A 20,884-nucleotide genomic window follows, 5' to 3' on the forward strand; every position below is an offset into this window, starting at 1 on the left:
TAGCAAATTTGTCCAACCTGCCCACCACCCTTTCCTTTTTTTGATAAATACCTTCCAGTGACTGTGTTTTATATTTTCTAGTATCCAAGTACTTTGGAGATGCAGTTTGTAGGAAATCAGCGATCGGAGAATATCAGGTTGCCCATGTTTGGAGGAGGAAACAGGAATCAGTATGCACTGGTCTTAGAAAATTTGCTATGCACTGTGAATATGATTGACTGCTTTCCATGGGGAGTGGCATGCTTGGCAGGCTTCACTGCTGACCTGCTTCACCCTCAGCTCCAAATGTTTGCACAAATAAACTGATGGCCTTTCAAGCTGCAGTACTGGTGTGTTCTGATTTACTGGAGGAAGCAACAATGGAGGCAGGCGTGGAAGCCTGCAAAAATAGCTAGCTTAATAATTAACTCCACTTATTGTGAGCATTGTTGTTTAAGGGTTGCCTTTTCAAAGGTAAGAAATACAGTGGTAGAAAATGTCTGTTTAGAAATGGTTAATTCTGATCAAAATGAAGACAGCTTGTGGATAAATACTTTCTGTAAAGCATTTATGGAAGGAAGTAAAATATTTGTTACCAACATAAGACTGTTTTTCAACAGAAATGAAGATTCTACAAGTTTTTCAAATCCAGCAACAATATTTTGTTGCTAGCAAAAATAGTCCCCTCCTCTGCTTGGCTGAAACATTGTTTAAACTACTGTGTGAGTTGTAGACGTGTCACATCCAATGTACAACTTGATGTTTGTGAATGAGAAAAATGTCTCCTCCACCAGTATATTTTGTGAAACTTTTAAACACTGTTATCTTTGTAATGTATCTAAACGTTGAGAATGAATGCTATTTTGCCAGTGCTTAAATTTGTGCATTGTTGGGAGGGCTGTTTACACACACACACACAATCGGGGGAGAGAGGGAGGAAGCCTGCAGTCTTAAAGGGTGGCAAAGAAATGCATTAAATAAATACATTCCTTGGAATATCTACAGTAGTCTCATCCCATTCCAGTATTTATTACACCTCCTCTGCCCCTTAGTTGTGTGAACCTTCAGTGTGCTCCAACTGCCTGGGCTTCTTGTCTGGTCATAAAAGGTGGCAAGAAACTACCTGGGCCTGCTGCCTGCCTTGTGCAGAAAGGGTGCTTTGTGTCCAGTTGATGAGGATGAATAATATTGCCATGTGCTGGAGAACACTGATTTGCACTAACATAGTGCTCTGTGTGCGTGCATGCGTGCATGCGTGCATGTGTGTATGTGGGGGTGTCATCTGTAAAGGAATTAGGTGTTAATTCCCCAGAGAAACCTTTCCTTCTTGATGCAGCCCCATACCACTACTGAGGATGCCAGAGGTGGCCACAGTCCTGAACAGAATGTGCTTTGTTGCTCTCCCTGCTTTGTACACCCACTCACTCCAAAGCTGCTTTGGAAATAATCGAGAGTAAAGGATCAACTTGCTGGATGACCAGACCAGAAATATTAATCTTGAAGTATTAATCATTGGAATGATGGTGGCACAATCATGATATCAGATCTTTCTGCAGCGCTTATGGCCCCCAAATAAGGCATTCTGCACTCTTCCGCCATATTAACATAGGAGGCTGTGGCAATAGCCAGGAGGGCTTGAGCTAAACAGGACCCCGCTGAGGGTGTGTGTTACATTCAAGGAAAGCAGGATCCCTTGAACCCATTTCTTCTGCTTTCCAGTTTTCCAGGTAATTCTTCAGTTGTACTATTCTGCAATAATGGAATATATACCTGCATGATATATATTACTCTTAACTCATAGATGCTTCAATATTGTGCAAACAGCATGATTACAAGAATTCTCTTTTTAAAAAAATATAAACACCTGTTTCAACATTATTAGATAAACTAGAATTCCAATCCAAATCTCCTTATACTTATCCTGTATAACTTCCTTAACCTAAATCAGTTCACACCACAACATATTCTTTTTTTTAAAATCAGTACAAAATTGCCTCACATATATTCCAAAGTACAACCTCTGCTTCCGAAAGATAATAGCCAACAGTTGACTGAATGTATAAAATCTATACATATTCCATAGGAGAGGCGATTGCTTTGTACCTCTGGTTATACTTAATGCTTTATATTAACTTAAATTATTAAAATACATTTTAATAAGGAAAAAATTAGTGTTAGCATGTAAACTTTTACAATTACATTCTTTAAAAGGCAATTATATCAAAATACTTGCTTTCTGTTATGCTTTCACAGTGTGTCTGTACGTTGAAAACTTAGTTTCTACATGTTATATATTTGGAAAATCTATCCCATGGTTAACATTCATACTTCTTCTCATGTCAACATAGAAAAAAAATGGATTTTTATTCCTCTTATCAGCAAGATATCTCCTTCCTTTTCTACATTTTAATAAATGCCCATTTTACAAGTGGTTTAATGGAGGGTAGTGCCTACCCTAACCCTACCCTAACCCTAATATAGGGCAAAAATAACTTTGAAAACAGAGGGAATTTGAAAAAGCCTTCCTTGAGTAGCTTTTTCTACACTGCTCATCATTTCTGCCCATTCTAAACACATTCCAACCATCAAAATCATGCCAGGACACCTTGTTTTTCCTACCTTAACCCAGTGATGGTAAACCTCTTAGAGACCGAGTGCCCAAACTGTAACCTAAAACCCACAGCCAGTCCAAGCATACATACATACATACCCATATCCATATCCTTGGCAGCGCACCTGCCATGTGAAAGCTCGGACGAGTTGCGGCTAATGTGTTGCGGCTCATGACGTCATTGCCTGGCATCACTACTCCTTTCTGAGCATGAACATGGCCCCTGTGTGCGCTGTTATCCAATGCTCGGCTGCTGGGGCGATGCTGGGGCGACTTGGCTCACGTGCTAACAGAGAGGGCTCTGTATGCCTTCTGTGGCACGTGTGCCATAGGTTCGCCACCACTGGGCTGGACGCAGCCCTCCCTGGTGCTTAACACTGTCTGCTGTCTATAGACCTATGTTTAATTTTCCAGTGTTAATTTTGAAAGAAGTTGGATTTATTTATTTATTTATTATTTTAATTTCTGTTGTGTAAGGAAATAGCACCATGAGATTTTTTTTGCTTAAATTCTTTGAATGATCCTCAGAATCATATGGTATCTGTATACAGAGCATATTCTTATCTTAAGCAGATCTTCCCTCAGAAATGCATCTTTGTTTTGTATTTTTGATGTGCTTTGTTGTAGACGAGAGGCACAACTCGATGAAGAAGGGCAATTTTTGGTCAGAATTATTTATGATGATTCCAAAACATATGATTTGGTTGCTGCAGCAAGCAAAGTCCTTAGTAAGTATATCTTGATTTTCTTCAGTGTCGATTAATTCTTCAGGAAAAACTGCAGTTCAAGCAGCTGAGGCTGTTGCCTTCTTTGATTTAATGTATCCAAGGTTTGTGGATTAGGATGCAAAAAGTAAGAACAGGATTTTTAACATATTCCAAGTTAAAAGGCGGGATTTAACAGCAATCAACCCTGACTGCTCTTTAGAAGGCCAGATACTGAAGATGAAACTCAAATACTCTGGCCACCTAATGAGAAGGAAGGACTCCCTGGAGAAGAGCCTAATGCTGGGAACAATAGGTGGCAAAAGGAAAAGGGGTTGGCAGAGGATGAGGTGGCTAGATGGAGTCACTGAAGCAGTTGGTGTGAGCTTAAGTGGACTCCAGAGGATGGTGGAGGACAGGAAGACCTGGAATGTTGTCCATGGGGTCGCGATGGGTCGGACACGACTTCTCAACTAACAACAACAACAACATTAAAGGGAAATCTGAGGCATGCATGTATGCGAGTTCTTAAGCCAAATCTCTGGAATGCTCCTAAGAGCAGTGGAAAAGTATGAAGAGTAGTTTGGGTCTGTGGCATCAGCTTCTCAGAAGGAATTTCTTTTAAAAAGTGGACACATTCTGTAATATATCAGTTCCTTTTAGAGAAGAAGCACTAGGGCACTGCTTGTCTTTTTGGTTTGGTCTTTGCCACCACTCCCTTCTCCTAATGCTGCACTTACATCTTTAGAAAGTATTAAATGTGATTTGTTGGCCCAGCAAGAGAGCCTTGATGCCATCAAATAATGCAATATTCTTGGTTTTCTGTAGACCTTAATGCCGGAGAAATCCTTCAGATGTTTGGGAAGATGTTTTTCGTGTTTTGCCAAGAATCTGGTTATGACACCATCTTGCGAGTGTTGGGCTCAAATGTCAGGGAATTTTTGCAGGTAAGAGACCACTGGCAAATCTTTAATAGGCAAGCTTCAGTCTGATTTTTACAGGAAAGATTGGCAGCACAGAAGGGAGTCTCTTTCTTTTGGGCATTCCCCTATGCAAGTACAGATCTGGATCTAGAATGAGAAATCTGTCTGTACTCTTGAACCCCAGTGTTTGATTTACTCTATGACCTACCTCTCACATAAATAAATTGCCTCTGAGGAGAAAGCTGTCACAGTTGGGCGTCAGTCGTGTGCCCTTTCACCTGAGTGTCAGTTGCATTGGACACAATGAGACTTGCCTCTAGGTTACTATGTATAGCATTGTGCTGTTGTTCAGGAAAACCTACGTACCTGCCAGTTTGGGTTTGTATTAATCTAGATTAAACTTACAGTTGTGCACTAATGCCAAGCTATCTATGCTAGGCATCAAGATTTTAATTACACCAAGAACATATAAAATAACTGCATGGAACTATTTTTAAATCCAATTTAAGCTGATTTCATATCTTCTGTTAATCTGGGGGTACGTAGAGATGGAATTGTCTTTATTATTCTTAATAAACTTCAGAAAAATCTCAAACTGGTGTTCTAATTATACAGACTGGATAATATGATAAATGGGGCTGGAGTATTCTTAAGGCGAAATTGCTTAAAGGCCCCTGGCTGACTGAAATCCCTATTTTTTAAAAGTGAAAATATACAAGAAGATTATGGAGTTTCAGTTTACATGTCCAGATTGATATCAGCATATAAATCAAAGAAGCTTTTAAAAATGCGGTGGGAATATATGCTTATACTTTTTCAACTTTTAAAAGGAGTTGGAAAAGAATTTATTTAAAGGATATGCCTTTATTTCAGGGATTTAAGCATGTAAAACTTATTTGAAAGGCAAGAAAGAAGAGAATTAAAATAGGCATTTTTAAAAGATGTAATTCCTAGTTTCTATATAATGTGAATCTGAAAATACTGCTAATGGCAATACAAAGCAGTATGCAAAAGAAAGACAGCTCATAGTTAAGTGCAATTTGAGAAATCCCAAGGGAGTGTTTACATTAAAACAACCAAAGAAAATCAATCAGACACAAAGTGGTGGTTATTCTAAGATACTTTGGGGAATACTCTGTATCTCAAGTCATATTTTAAAAATGGGAACATAGTATTTGTGCTCTGGTGTTTTATAGCACTCAAAAGTACGGCCTACAAAATGATTTAGTTCAAAGGTAATGGCTATTGTGGATTAATTAGCTCACAAATTGACAAAATCTTGCAAGACTGGGTGAGTACACTGCCTCCAACATGCTCATTGTACCTGCTTTCACTTAACAACCTATGATAGCCTTACTTTTAAATTGTTTGTAAGATGTCCAGATACAGACACTGTGGATTATTTTGTGGTTAAACAACTGAGAGTTAACCCGACAATGAATTTTAGGTTAGTTTTTATGTCTGTGATAATGCTCAAGAACATATCTTTAAAGCTACATACAACTCCAGGTCCAATTCATCTATGCATCAAAGACACTGGGACTTAAGGTGACCAAATGCAGAAGATGGCTGCTTAAATTCACTCTTTACACATCACTAAAGGTGCAGGAATTGTGTCCCTTCTTGTATCTAGCCAACCTACTGAGATCCCAGGCCTCTTACCTATTGAAAGATCTCAGAATGCTTTGATTTGTTTGGATATCTTGCTGTATCACTTTAGTAGCAACTCTAGTACATTTACAGATTAGTTGTACAACTGGGACATTCATGGGGTGGCAGGAAGCATCTTGGGAGTTGTTCCTTTTTATACTTCTTGGATAATAAGTGGCATCAGAGACTGAAAATGGGAGAACAAAAGCAACAGGTGCTGCTGAACTCTATTACTTCCTGTTATTTTCTTTCTGCATCCCATTTTGAAGAAATATGCATTCCATTTGCATCCTGAAGTTGCTTTTCCACCTACCCACTCTGCCAGGAGAAATGCCATTCAAGGACAGTGATTCTGAGTGGACAAATGTCCAAGGGGAAAATGGTTAATTAGACCTTTCTCCTACCATTGAAAAATGTCAGTTTCCTGCTATCACTTTTTACTTCAAATGATCAGGAGATTTTTTTCATTCATCTCATTCAAATCCGTTCATTGATTTATCAAAGTTCTATATTGTCCAATTGGCAGATGCCTCCCAGGTCAGATTACAGTCACATGGTCTCTTTTGTCTCTAAGAATAGTCTCCGAAGAGCTTTTGGAATGGTTGGCCTTTCCCTGCCCTAGTAAGCACTTATAGACAAGTGACAGGGTTGGTTATGTTTGCTCTTGATGAACATCCATATGTATAAATTTACTCAGCACATTCAACATGCAAGGAACCCTGTTTTATATGGCTTTGTTTCCATGTGTAAGTCCTTCAAAGTTCTGATCCAATTCCAGTCAAGTATAAATGCTTATATTCTCTCTCTCTCCCTCTCTCCCTCCCTCTCCCTCTCTCTCTCTCTCTCTCTCTCTCTCTCTCTCTCTCTCTCTCTCTCTCTCTCAATCATATTAACCATACACACACATTAGATGAATTGTTTGCACTGCCTGTATTGGATAGTGAACTTTTCCTTAAGCTGTTTGGTTGTTCCACAAGCACACCCAGGGAAAACTAAAGGATAGAATTAGTCAGTTTCTTCATGGATGCCATCCCATGGGACTGCTTGTAAACTTCTGAATTTGGAAGCTTATAGGCATCTAATCAAGCATGGCAAGAGTAAGAGGCAAGGACTGATTCTGCATTTCCCTGGCCTTTAAAGGCATTTGGTTAGCTGATCTTGGCTGTCTAAAGGGTTTCCCTCTACTCATGAGGAGGAGAACCTAAAGCACCACCCCACCCTTCCCCAACTTTCTGTGGCACCCATCCGGAAGACTGTCTTCCATCTTTGGAGTCTCAGCTGGTGTGGAAAGAACAGCCCTGGCTGAGAGGGTGGAAGAGAAGTGCTGGGTCTTCATCTTTTCTTATGCCTAGCAAGGCAACATCTATCAGCCCTGGGATTATATCCTTAGTGATCTTATTGCATTGCCATGTGCGAGTTCTTTGGATGGTTGTTGCACATGCTTTTATTTCAAAAATTTTGTAAGGAGCATACCATCTTAATTAAATGTAGATTTCAGACAAATAGAAGCAGGAACTCCTAGCCTGGGTGCAGCCTAAAGAATTAATTTATAAGACGTTCGTTTCCTTTGGAGTCCTCCCAAGAGAAGAAGCAGCTGTTAAGGATTTTATAATTCACAGGAGATAAAGTCCAAACAATTTTAAAAGTTTTGAGGAGATGCAGATGCTATGCAAAGGCATGATACAACTTGCACTTACAACATGTCTGCATTCCTTGGTATATTTAAGAACAAAAATCTCTCTCACACACATACACAAATATTAAAAAGATTTGGCCTTAAAAATGCCAAAGGAATAGGGATGATCTAGTGACTCTGATCCATTGTATGGAAAGTCAAATTTGGTACAATTATTTGTACACAATTATTATGTTGCTTTCTTTCCCTTGGAAATTGTAATAAGAGTAATGGTAGGCATGTCATGAGCCTAGCCAGCTGGATCCTGGGAGACCGCTTCTGACTCGCTCAGTTTTTATGTTTCTATGTTTCTAATAAACAGAAAAGTCAGGAATTGCAGGTTTGCAGTCCAAATATGATTTCTGAACTTGCTCACCCATCATATATCTCTTGATTTTCCAACACACTTACTTTTTAGGTTCCTGTTGCTACACGTAAGGATTTTGAGGCTGCACACTACAGTGCAAGCAGAGTGGAAATCACTGGCAGAAGCAGTTCCATCAGTGGCTGATACTCATTGTATTTCACTCTCAGATTCAATTGGAATACGTTACGCAGTAGAAATGCAGGAAAAGTAGGTTCTAACTTGTCAAATGATCTCTTTGCAGAACCTTGATGCTTTGCATGACCATCTTGCTACAATATACCCAGGCATGCGTGCCCCTTCCTTTAGATGTACTGATGCAGAGAAGGGGAAGGGACTTATTCTGCATTACTATTCAGAGAGAGAAGGCCTTCAAGATATTGTCATTGGAATCATCAAAACAGTTGCCCAACAAATCCATGGAACAGAAATAGATATGAAGGTAAGTTTTTTTAAAAAAGTAATGGCTTATCAGCCATTGACATGCCTCTAATTTATGGGAGATACTGTTGATCTTAAAATTATTATTTTTTATAGGAATTTCTCTATTTTTAAAAAGCACCACATTACCAAGGTGATGTTTTCCCATTGCTAGACATAAAAAGCACTCTAGCATGTATCCCTCATCTTTCTAGGAACACTCTTCATATGTAGAAGGAACTACTTTTTTCTGGGATGGCTCTATTTTGCTTCCAAGTAGATAAGCACTCAGCCACCTTAGTTTGCTACCAGGAGAAATGTTTAACACACCAGCATTAAGTGAAATAGTCACAGACCCATCCTCTGCTTTTGTTAGATTGTGGTTGTGTGTCCTGTAGAAGAACCTTTTATATCACATAGAGTATTGTGGTTACTATTATCATTAGTGTAATTTATTATTAATTTTATTCATATACACCCCAATAGCTTTTTGGGTGGTTAACAACAATTTGCTTTAAATTACAGATAAGCATAACATCTAATACAAAATTTGAAAATAGAATTTTTTAAAAAACGTTTAAGGTGCAGAGTGCCTTAGATACCTACAGATATAAGTCTACACAATTCATTAGAACCATTTAATGTCTCAATACCAAGGGTAATCTTAATCTGGGACCAGACAGATGAGAGATTTAGTACAGGTAGTTGTTCCACAATCAGGGGCTGCCACTTTTTCATTGTCATCACCAACTGAGCTTCCCTCAGAAGTGGCTCTTGGACAAAGGCCTCAGATGTTCAGTGTGCTTTCTGGGTAGATTTGGTTTGAGAAAGGTTATTATATTTCATTACCAGTTCAAGAATCTTATCTATTGGCGATGTACAAAGATCTTGCTGCTTTCCCTTCCCCCAGCCTGGTATCATGCTACTATCAACCCTACATATTCATTAGGATAACCTTGAGGGCTGTCATCCCTCAAAGGAAGAAAAAGAATAGGGATATGTGTTTCTTCCCTCTTGGTATTTCACCTGTGGAGTAATAGATTTGTTGTCTCTCATGCATATGCAAAATTAGTATGTTGCTGTTTTGTGTCTTCCCAAAATGTGGCATCAGTGCTGCACCTAGTGGAGAAGGAAGAACACATCTGAATTCCAGCTGATTTTCAACAGCACAAGGCCGTGCTGTCACACCCATGGCAGAAGCTCTTCTGAATTTGGAGGTTTGCAAGCATCCAGTTCAGGGCACAAGGGGGGAGGCAGTGATGTCCACTGCTACAACATCTTGCTCCATTTTCAGCTGTCTAGATTTAGCACTTTGGGAGGAAGAAGAAAAGAGGCTAGGAACTGACAGAGGACTCCCTTCTCCACTCCTGGCATGCCATCTGTCTGTCTGTCTGGGCCTTCAACATCCCGGCTTTGAGATTGCAGCATCATAGAGCTGGGTTTCTGAAGAATCCCCCTGCAGACACTCATATCACAATTTATTATCACCCATTTATCATAATTTTGTCTATAGTGGATAAATAATATAACATAATTCTGTCTTTAATCCATTCCTAGTGTATTATAAACAGGGAAGATTCAGTGGAGAACATGATACACTACTGCAGAGGAACTTTTGCATCACGAACCCCAAATTTTCAAACGTACATGAATCATATATCATAGCTGACACATATAGAATGATAGAATTATACAGTTGGAAGAGGCCTGGCAGGCCATCACGTTTAACTGCCTGCTCAATGAAAGACTCAAGTCGCCCATCCAGATTTCATCCTAGCCCAACCCTGCTTAGCTTCCAAGATTAGGCAGGATCAGGCACTTCAGATTTTATGAAAACTATGATTAAATCACATTATAATTTGCCACAAATAGATGTCATGTGGAAGTCAATGTATGTTAAATACCTCAGTTGATATGTATTGTGCACTGATTTGATATAAAGATATATTTTTCAAATTGGTAATGATTTGAGAGGGTAAAAAGTTAAAGAAATGAGCAAAAATGGTCTGTATCTCATTAGAACATGAAATCAGTACCCTCCTGTACTGGCAAGGAGGTAATTTATCTGATTGTTCTGATTGGTTAAATCTCATAGAAAATTATGCAATAGCACCACAGTCAGAGAAATTGCATATAAGGTCATCTGGCTATCTTAAGAAAACAGCCCTGCTGAAATACATGGAAGTCATGGTGAATCATATGTCACATGTAGTTCCAGGTAGGATAAGCAGTAGCAGCTGCAGAATGGACAGGGCAAGATAGTTTGACCAGTGCAAATGCAAGTTTGGTGGCAGTTTTATGGTTTGTCCAGACATCCCAGTGCAGCTTTTCTTTAAGTCGTAAATATACTACAATGGCCACAATAGTGGTTGTACTAGTAGAATAACAGTGGCAGCAGCGATGAATAATGATGGGGAAGGAGGAGAAGTAATCATCGTCTTGTGACATTATACATTTTTGATGATTAGAGGCCAATTTTTTTGATGAAGTATCCTCAATCTGTAAGGTCCCAGAAGACTTTATGGTTTTTCTCTCCTGAAGGGCCATCTATTTTGATGAAGCCTGCCATTCCTGACATGTCTCCTGAAGTTGCTACTGATTTAAACAACTATAACTGCACAAGGAGTTAAACTTTTTTGTTCTTCCACAGTTTCCAGTTGTATAGGACAAAAGCATGGTTTTTTGAAATGCTTTTAAGATATGAATCAACAACAAATGTTTCTGTTTATTGTTTTGGACTGTTTTTAGGATGAGAGAGATACTCTGTAAATAAACAAATAGCTCTTTTGGGGTCTATTTCTAGCAGATGATTTCATTTTCTCATAAGAAAAACACTGGCAAATGCTATGAAAATGTTGCATAGCAGATATCTTTCCTCTTGCTCATATCTCCAGTCCCCCGGTGATAAACAATTGCTTACTTCCTGCAGTTATACCATACTGCATGGTGTCTCCATACATATGCTTAGTCCAAACATGTTGATCATTTACCAGAACCAGGCTTGCAAGCCCTCAAAAGATCTGGGTTCTAGTCCCCATGCAGCCCTGAAACTCACTAGGTCACTTTTATCCTAACCCATCTCACTGGATTGTGCAGATAAAAAGGAAAAGAGGAGGACCATGTAAGCCACCTTGGTCTCCTCTTAGGAGTCAAAAGGCAGGATATAAATGTAAGATGATGACGATGACGACTTTTTAAGTTGGGGCAGCCTTTTAGTAATGGTCAACATTAGATAACTGCGAGTCAGGAACCCTTGTTATGGATCGCCCAAATAGCTGCTAATGGATCTCATTTTGCCTTCTGCCTATCCTTGCCTGGAAAAAATGAAAACATTGAACATATTATGACACAGCTTGAATGTTGACAAGGCAACTTTAATAGAACTCAATAGGAATGATTTATGCTTCTTAAAAAATCGAGCAGCAGTGTTTTGGGGTTTGTTATATGGCACTGTGAAAACTCTCCCTTCCTCGTTGAAGTCACTATTCATAGAGCTGAGCCGGAACATCCATTTTGGTACAAATTACAGGAGGGAGGATCTGCTGGGTCTCTCTTTGAAACCTGAAGGGTGATTTGTCTTCATTTTTGCTGTTGTTGCCATGGTGAAGGAGTTCGTAGACATGCCTGGCTGACGTCATTTGCTGGTGAGATCCACAGAGGGAGACCAGAATCACACGTGATTCCTGGCTGGGTCACTGTAGGTGTTGTTCTTTCATTTACTAAGCATTTTACGCACAGATCTTTAGCACACACACATGAACAAGTCAGAAAATGTATAAAGCTTGGGGATCTGGTTTGTTGTTTTGCCCCATTTTCAAAGAAAGAAGGCATTTCACTGCACTTTCTGATATTTTATTGCATTATTTATCTACCATTTATTTGCCAAAAGCTATCAAGGTGGTATACAGTTATTTAAAATAATAATGTCTTACAATAAACAATAAATGTTAATAACAATAACGAGCATACATTTCCAGTCTTAGACAATCATGCACATGTTATAGCAATTTTAGAAGAGAATATAAAGTAGCATTGTTTTATTTCACTGCAAATCTGTGCAGATTTAATCAATTGAGTATTTGCTCAATAAAATTAACTAAACTTTGATTGATGAGGTGACAGTCCTAAAAGCAACTACAAAAGCAACTATAGTCTTTTATAGCTTTCTTAAGCCAGTGATAGCTTTCTCTTAGGTGATTTATCAATGCTGTTTGAAGCATTTGATGTAGACATCTTAGACGTCAAAAGAGCATTTATATGGCTTTCTGCAATCCTACTAATGTGAGTAAAGCAGGCTACGTAAGAGGTCTTCAATTTAGCTCTTCTCCATTGCCTCCATCCATGCACTACCTTTTGCAAGTCATTGAGGATGCGCTTGTGAAATCAAAGCATATCCAGGACACCTGAGCCTCATGGGAATGGCAACTGCCATGGTGCCAGGTGGCACTTGCGCCTTCTTGTGACCCTCTGCATTGTAAACTGGATTGTCCTACTGACCTGGTCTAAGGAGCAAATGGTATTGGTTCTGAAGCCTTGGAAGACTACAGTTGTTTTTTATTCTTCAGCAGGCAGTAAGGTAATTGCTTCATGCCAGGGCACAGATGCTTCTGGATAGACATACTATTGCCTAGGACTCAATATTCAAGACCATTTCAGGCCAGGTCTGAACTTCACTTGGTTCAGATGGTCAACTCTAAAACCCTGTACCAAAATTTGGAACTGATCATGCAGTTTCAGAGCAATTCTTGATCCCTATGGAAGAAGAACGGGAGGAACACAAGTCAAAGAGCATTCTACTATTATTCACAATGCTTTCTTTATTATATTAAGGTTATTCAACAAAGAAATGAAGATTGTGATCATATTCAGTTTTTAATTGAAGAGAAGGAGTCTAAGGAAGAGGACTTTTATGAAGACTTGGACAGATTTGAAGAGAATGGGACTCAAGAATCTCGCATCAGTCCTTATACTTTTTGCAAGGCTTTCCCTTTCCACATTATATTTGACAGAGATCTAGTTGTCACCCAGTGTGGCAATGCAATATACAGAGTCCTTCCACAGGTAAGACTTCTTTTTCTTCTCCCCTCCTTCACTGTATGCAAGTACCACTATACACTTGTTTATATGGGCTTATATGGGTGTGTGATTTGTCCATACTGGCAGTCGGTTTGCATGCACTGTTTGGATGGTGAAAGTCATTTGCCTTTGTTCATTTTCATCTAGGTCTGCATGAAACCTCTCTTTCAGCAGTCTTTTTATCAATATTTTAAAATTGCTTTTTTCTAAATCCATTAACCCTGAAAGATCCCCATGTGCAATCTGAAAGAAGCATAAATAATTGCTTTGTCTAGTACACTATAAATATGTGTTGATCAGTTCTCATTTCATGATTGAATACATTAAGCACATTGTAAGGTGTGAATTAAAAAGTCTCATATTGGACAATCAGTCAGCATGCTCCTTCTTACCTTTTTCCTCATGGTATTTTTCATAAATCCAGAATGGCCCCAAAAGGGATCTTTCTGAACTCCTTTGAAGCCAATGACTATGCTTGAGAGAATCAACGTTGAGCTAATTAATGCTCTTCTTGTTCCACTTTGAAACTGTAGTCCCATTTACAATCTTTTGTTGATGTTCAAATGGGAAAAGAACACATTTGGCTGTATATTTTTTAAAGTATGCACCCAAAATTTGTTTTTCCTAACTTGAGTAAGGTTTCAGAAACTAATTTCTGAAAATGCACATATGGGCAAAATAAAATTCTCGCATGAACTGGTGTCATGTTCCCTTCCACCCCGTCTGACTAGCGGTATGGAGGGAAGCACATCTCAAGGTGGTGCAACAAAACAGTTTCCCTTGGTGAAACATCTAACGTAACTAAGAAGTGTATTTGAACATATATTAGCTTGTGCTGGTTGAGTCAGTGTATATTTGAGTCCTATGAACCAGGCCATTCTTATTGTCATTTTGTAATGTGCTTATATATCATTGTAGCTCTTGGAATTGGTGCTTGAATCAATTACAAGGGTTGTTACATCCTGAAAAGTCAATTCATGCTCTTGGAATTGGTGCTTGAATCAATTACAAGGGTTGTTACATCCTGAAAAGTCAATTCATGCTCAGTGTTAATAAATGTCACATTATTTTCTTTACCCCCAAATTTTGGGCAGTGTGAGCGGTTTCCATGCCAATGTAAAGTAAACATCCTTCTGCACACATCTACACATGAAAATATGACCTTGAATTTTATTAATTGATTCAATTGTTGATGGTGAAATTTGGAAATGAGCAATGAAGAAAAGGAGAGTCACAGGTGTGGTAGTGCAACTTCTTTTGGAATCCTTTTGAAACATTCAATTTTCAAATAAGAAAACATTTTACATGGGAATATTATAGTACCATGTATCCTTCATTGTGCCTTCGAAATTATATGTTTTTCACAATTGAAATACACTATACTATTCTATATTTTCCAAATATAGAATACATTATGCTAAAATGTGGTACTGAAAAGGGAAAAACCCACATCAAGATTGCACTGATAAATTAGCTCACTAATCAGTAAAGAACAGTCTATTGCAGTATCGTCACTTATAGATTGCAAGACTTCAAAAATGATATTTTCCTGTTTTATTTACATTTATTTCAGCTCCAGCCAGGATACTGCAATCTATTATCAGTGTTTTCATTGGTTCGGCCTCATATTGATATTAGTTTCCATGGAATTCTCTCACATATCAACACAGTCTTTGTGTTGAGGAGCAAGGTAACCTAAATGCTATTCATTTGCCATATTCACTGCGTAATTATGCTGTACTTGTATGAACAATAAACTCTCCAAACTTTGACATGATTTTGAAAGGGAGAAAGAAGCAGAAGACTTTTTTTTTCTTGACCCATTCCAGTTTGGTCCAAGGGTACAAAAACAGAAATAAAACCTACATGTGATTGCAGATTGCATTAAGAAGTGTTTGTGGGTTCAAAGGATGACATATACATGTGGCTATGGCATTTTTAGTTGCAGTGACTTTTATCTTTACAAGGAAGGGCTGTTGGATGTGGAAAAGCTGGAGTGTGAGGATGAATTAACTGGTACAGAAATCAGCTGCTTACGCCTCAAGGGTCAAATGATCTACTTGCCTGAAGCAGACAGCATTCTCTTTCTTTGTTCTCCAAGGTAAGCAAACAAGATCAGTCTCTATTGCACTGGCATTGTGACAAAGTTAGTGTAGTCTTTGGGCCCAAAGAACCATGATGCAAAGGGCTGTGTGCATTGGTCTTACTTTAAAATAGCCACATGGGGTGGAGGGGCTCCAGTTTTGATCAGTGGTCATTGGTGGAGAGATACTTAACCCTTGCCTTTTATATTATCAGCTGATCTAGGTGCCCTTCACAAGTACTTCTGCTGGAGAAAAGTACCGGTGCCCCCCTTTCTTGCAGAGGTTAAAATTAAGACTTCAGCAAGATATTTGAATTGGGAAATGGCATGAGCCAAATGGTGAAACCAGTTCCTTCATCCCTGCTGCTCTGATAGGCTGTCCGGTCAGGATCAAAATCATTCTATCACAGTAGTAGTAGCCTGCTGAGAGAAGAACTAATAGTAACCAGACAGCAAAGCTGAGCTGCTTTTGCTCTGTGTTTGTTTCCTTTTTGCCTATATTGGCTGTTACAATCAATTATTACAATATAGACCACATCTCTAAAGAAATGTCTCGCCCTGTATGTACCTGCTCAGACCCTCAGGTCATCTTTATAATTTCTTGTTTTACATATTTGCATTGCATTTTATATTTTCACTATCGTATTGCTCCTTTTAAAAATGTTTGCAATTTGCCCAGAGAATATTTGTGAACAGATCAGCGCTAATCCTAAAATTGTAATAAATTGAACAAACAAATCCCATTTCCTTGACTAGTGGATAAACCCATGTGTAACACCACATCACCTGTATTTTTCTGGTAACTTTATGTATTTATATATTCCATTTATAAAGCACCCAGTCGTCAGAGCTTTCTGGGTGGTGAACAACAATTTGAAAAAAGCAATTAAACCTAATACTGTGGATACAATAAAACATCAAATGTACTACAAAATTTAAAAAACAAAAAAATTAAAAAGTTTTGTTTAGATAAAGCTGTGTATAGATTTAAAGTATAGTTATACTGCACCGGCTGAGCAGAAAAAGTGAAATATTTCATGCATATGAAATATTAATAGGAAAGCATGTCGCTTTTTGACAATTAAAAATAATTACAAAGTAAGGGCACCATCCCATCTAGATTTAGATGGAAAAAGGTTATACAATTTCCAGCATGATCCATGCCTAACACACATAGGATTATGCCCTTCATTGTTTATTGCAAGGCAGATGGCATCCGACCATTTTCTTATCTTTCCTTTGACTGTTTCTCTGTCTTACAGTGTGATGAACTTGGATGACTTAACCAGACGAGGGTTATACCTGAGTGACATTCCACTGCATGATGCTACCCGTGACTTGGTCCTTTTGGGAGAGCAGTTCAGGGAGGAATACAAGCTGACGCAAGAATTGGAGATACTAACAGACCGGCTTCAGCACACATTAAGAGCACTGGAGGATGAAAAGAAAAAGACAGACACGTAAGAGTTGTTCTCCAGATGTAGGCAAGAAACAGTGGTGAGGAGGTTTGTTAGTCTTGCTTTCACAGACTAGTCTTGCTTTCACATAGGTTCACAGACTCCTCTGTTTTGGGGTTGTCCAGTTGACGTCAATGAAACTATTTCATATGAAGTGACATTAAGGGGGTGACCTGAAAAACACAGTGAATATCTAACTTTTCATGTTGAAATTAATATGTCTTTCTCCCATACAATTAGGGGCATTGCTTCTGATTTCAGTGTGAGTAGAAAAGTCACACTCTCCCTGATGTCACTTGAGCCCACAGGGGGTGGGGAATCTAGTTCCCAGCTCAGAACAGTTTTGGGCCCCTGGTATACACAGCATGTATAATTAAGGTCAGTGGAAAAATCTTGCAGCATGTTGTATGAAGTTGAACTGAGAAAAATAATATCCAGGAAGTCTTGTTCTGTCAGTGTTATCATCATTTAAACTTGAAAATGATAGGGAAAGTAATCAGCATAATATGAATGCTAAAGCCATAACCTAGAATTAAATAAACAAGACTATATTAGAAACCAAAGCAATTCAGTGAATAAAACCTTCTGTTTGGATTCCCTGTGGTTATGGAAGTTATTTGCTTTTCTTAGAATACTGCTTCCCAGTTCTAGAATCTTCCTTGCCTGTGGCAAATTTAGTTAGAGCCTTCATTGTTATTTGTATTTCAAAATTACTATATAAACTACTTAGAGTAATAGTGTCCCTTGGCAAAACAGGTTTTATAGCTAGAAATTGAATATATCGTATATGCCAACAAAAAACACATTTTCTGAATACTGATCCTTACGTTCCTGAAATGGTATTGCAACAAAAATGATTGTTTATTTGGATTTGGAAACACTGCCCTATGAGGAGAGACTGGAGAACTGGGAATGTTCAGCCCTGAGAAGAGAAGACTGAGGAGGGATATGATATCCTTCTGTAAGTACCTCAAAAGCTGTCACAAACTGGAAGGTCAAGAGCTCTTCTCACTGATACCAGAGTGTAGGACATGGAACTATCAAGCCAAGTTGCAACTCAGATTCAGGCTAGATATCAGGAAAAGTTTTCACTGTCAGACCAATACAACAGTAGAACCTGTTGCCTGGTTGTGGATTGTGGGCTCTCACAGACTAGAGACATTCAAAAAGAGTGAGATGGTGTAACTTGGTGTCCTACAACAGCAGGGGATTGGACCCAATAGCTTTCATGGCCCCTTCTAGCTCTACAGTTTGTGATTCTATACACAAGAGGGGAAAGCTTCAGGAATCCAAGGTTTACAGAAGTGTTAAAAAAAAATCAAAGGGGAGATTGCAAAACAAGCCAATGAAGCCTGAGCTTGCTGACCTACTGTTCAAGTAAGAAGACAGTAGACCCAATGGGGAATGGAATAGAATTGAATGGAATGGTTGGAAACCTGAACAGAAGCCCTCTACACTTCAACATTTTGTTGGGCACTCTACTTATACTGAGTACTAAAACTTGGATATACTTCTGAAAGCAGTCCACTGTGGTCCTGCTGCCCTGTTGTGGTTTTCTGGGCTTTTTCTGTCCTGTGCTTTAAAGGCTGCTGCTGTCCTATCTTTCTTAGATTAAAGGTGGTGATGTTAGAAGTTGTTAGTGGGAGGGGAATATTCTAGGCAGCTGTTTGATAATAGGCTCTGTTGATCTGATTATTGAATACAGTCCATCATTGCAATAGTCACCACCAGTTGGACTTCTGATGTCCATGCATAACATTACACGAAAGGTTTCTATGGTTTACTGAGGATGTACTTACATTCTGAGTTTCTAATTTAACAAAGAATGAGTTTCAGTTTCATAATTTGGCACTGTTCCAGTAAAATGTGCCTGTGGAATAGCCTTCCCTCAGGATGAGAGGATTCTAGGCATGGCCCCTAAAGGCATCCTCACCCAGCTGGGTTCTCTTTTAGTTTCCATCCTTCATCCTCTTGTTCCAGAAATCATTGAGTAAATTATTATCACACCTACTTGTGATACATGCCACTAAAGTCTCTTCAGAAGTTGCTCTTTCAGCAATGCAATAATCTGCTCAGTCTTTGTATCAATGACCTTGGGGCTCATGTTACACTTGCTAGGAAATGCCACACAAAACAGCAATCACAAAGTCTCTTTGTGATGGTGCCAACTCACTTGGAGAAATGTTCTGAACTTTTTAATGTTTGGAGCATTGTTTTTAGTGGCATACCTGTGGTGTTTCATAGAGCTTTTTCCTTATTGTGTGCTTATGATTCCTTCCTCATGGTTCTTTCAGTAATGTGATCTTCTATTTTTCAAGGTTTTTGTTTCAGAAATTAGATCTCACTTTCAGAGGTGCTATTGCTACTTGAGCATTTGCTCTTTTTTGCTATAGCACTGTTCCACCTAGAGGCTATGCAGTGGAAAAGCAAGAAAGGAAAAGCTTTTTGCATGCAACTCAGCTATCAGTTCTGTGACAGAGCCAAAAGTAGATTCAGGAATTATGCGTCTCATGTAGAAAATCCTTCACTTACTGGCTCATGTTAATATATTTTTTGCCTTCCGACAATCTGAACATGATTAAGAGTGGGTATATGAAAATAAAAGAACAGACTTGTTAAATAAAAATCAGACCATACTCAATTCAACTGAAAAAAAACTAAATTAGGTCACTGAGTGTATAAAGTATGTTTTGATGAACTCAAGGCATTCTGGAAGATATTACATGCTACTTTTTAAAGGAAGCTTTTATTATTAGCTTGGCTTTTTCTTGGCTATTTCCCCCCTTGACTCATAACTTTGACTTTCAGTTTTGGACACTAGTTTTTGTTTAAATGTACATGACTTATTTACTGCAACCCACCTCATTTGAGCTATCAGAATAATAACAGATTATCTGGATTAAGGCATAATCCTATGTCTACATAGGAAAAAAATGTCTACGACTCCCAACATGCCCCAATCAGCCAGCTAGCTATGTGGGAAGCTGGGAAGCCCCTTTTTTCTGTCTAAACATGCATAAGTTTATGCCTTTAATAATCAAATTTAAGAAATATGTTTGCCTTCATCTGGTTCTGAAGATCTGTTGTAAAATCTGTATATAATTCATCTAGAATGTAGGTGAGTTAGGTGAGCTATGGAAAGGTATCAATGCTTGTGGGTGTGTGTACATTCATGCCAACATTGTAAGTTAACCAAACACATTGGTGGGACAAAACCATATATACATCATGACTAATAACACATACATTTTAAGTTGGTTCTTTTTAAACATACGCAGAATTGTTTTCCCCTAAAATTGAATCTCTTGTTCAGGTAAACTAATATGTGAAAGAAGTGACTCCTGTGGAAAATTTTAAGGATACAATCAAAGCAAAGAAAAATATTTTATGACTTATCAATTTAATTTCTAGAGGATCATGTATATACTTAATCCATGAGTGTTAAAATACTATCCTTTGCCTGAATTGTGCACAAAGCATTTAGCAGTGTTTTTTTATATCTATAAAAACCACTCTTAATATCTTGAATCATTTACTGCTAGAAGCTTATAACATATAAAATCACCTTTCATATGGGAACTTTATTGAAACAAAAATTTCTCCATTTCTTTCCTTTCTTTACTCTGTCTGCTTAGGTTGTTGTATTCTGTGCTTCCGCCATCTGTGGCCAACGAGCTGAGACACAAGCGTCCTGTGCCAGCAAAGCGTTATGATAATGTGACCATATTGTTTAGTGGCATTGTTGGGTTTAATGCCTTCTGCAGCAAACATGCCTCTGGAGAGGGTGCCATGAAAATTGTCAATCTTTTAAATGATCTTTACACAAGATTTGATATTCTGACTGATTCACGGAGGAATCCCTTTGTTTATAAGGTAAGCTGCACTGCTCCATTTCTGAACTTTGCGTTAGAAACACTGTTGCTCCAATTGAAAATTATGCAC

The 20,884-nt window shown here is 38.5% G+C and overlaps 1 protein-coding gene across 1 annotated transcript in view; it reads left to right on the top strand.

Moving 5' to 3' along the window:
* The window catches only part of GUCY1B1 (guanylate cyclase 1 soluble subunit beta 1), a 51,627-nt gene that overhangs the window by 24,025 nt on the left and 6,718 nt on the right, over nucleotides 1–20,884 (top strand). Inside the window, exons 3-10 of the mRNA XM_044430878.1 lie at nucleotides 3,218–3,318; nucleotides 4,123–4,241; nucleotides 8,151–8,348; nucleotides 13,157–13,387; nucleotides 14,976–15,092; nucleotides 15,370–15,503; nucleotides 16,748–16,945; nucleotides 20,578–20,815. Of these exons, the coding sequence (XP_044286813.1) occupies nucleotides 3,218–3,318; nucleotides 4,123–4,241; nucleotides 8,151–8,348; nucleotides 13,157–13,387; nucleotides 14,976–15,092; nucleotides 15,370–15,503; nucleotides 16,748–16,945; nucleotides 20,578–20,815 (1,336 nt within the window). The remainder of the gene's footprint in view (nucleotides 1–3,217; nucleotides 3,319–4,122; nucleotides 4,242–8,150; nucleotides 8,349–13,156; nucleotides 13,388–14,975; nucleotides 15,093–15,369; nucleotides 15,504–16,747; nucleotides 16,946–20,577; nucleotides 20,816–20,884) is intronic.

The sequence above is a fragment of the Varanus komodoensis genome, unplaced genomic scaffold, assembly GCF_004798865.1.
Source record: "Varanus komodoensis strain SLA01 unplaced genomic scaffold, ASM479886v1 scaffold21, whole genome shotgun sequence".
NCBI classification, from domain to species: Eukaryota; Metazoa; Chordata; class Lepidosauria; order Squamata; family Varanidae; genus Varanus; species Varanus komodoensis.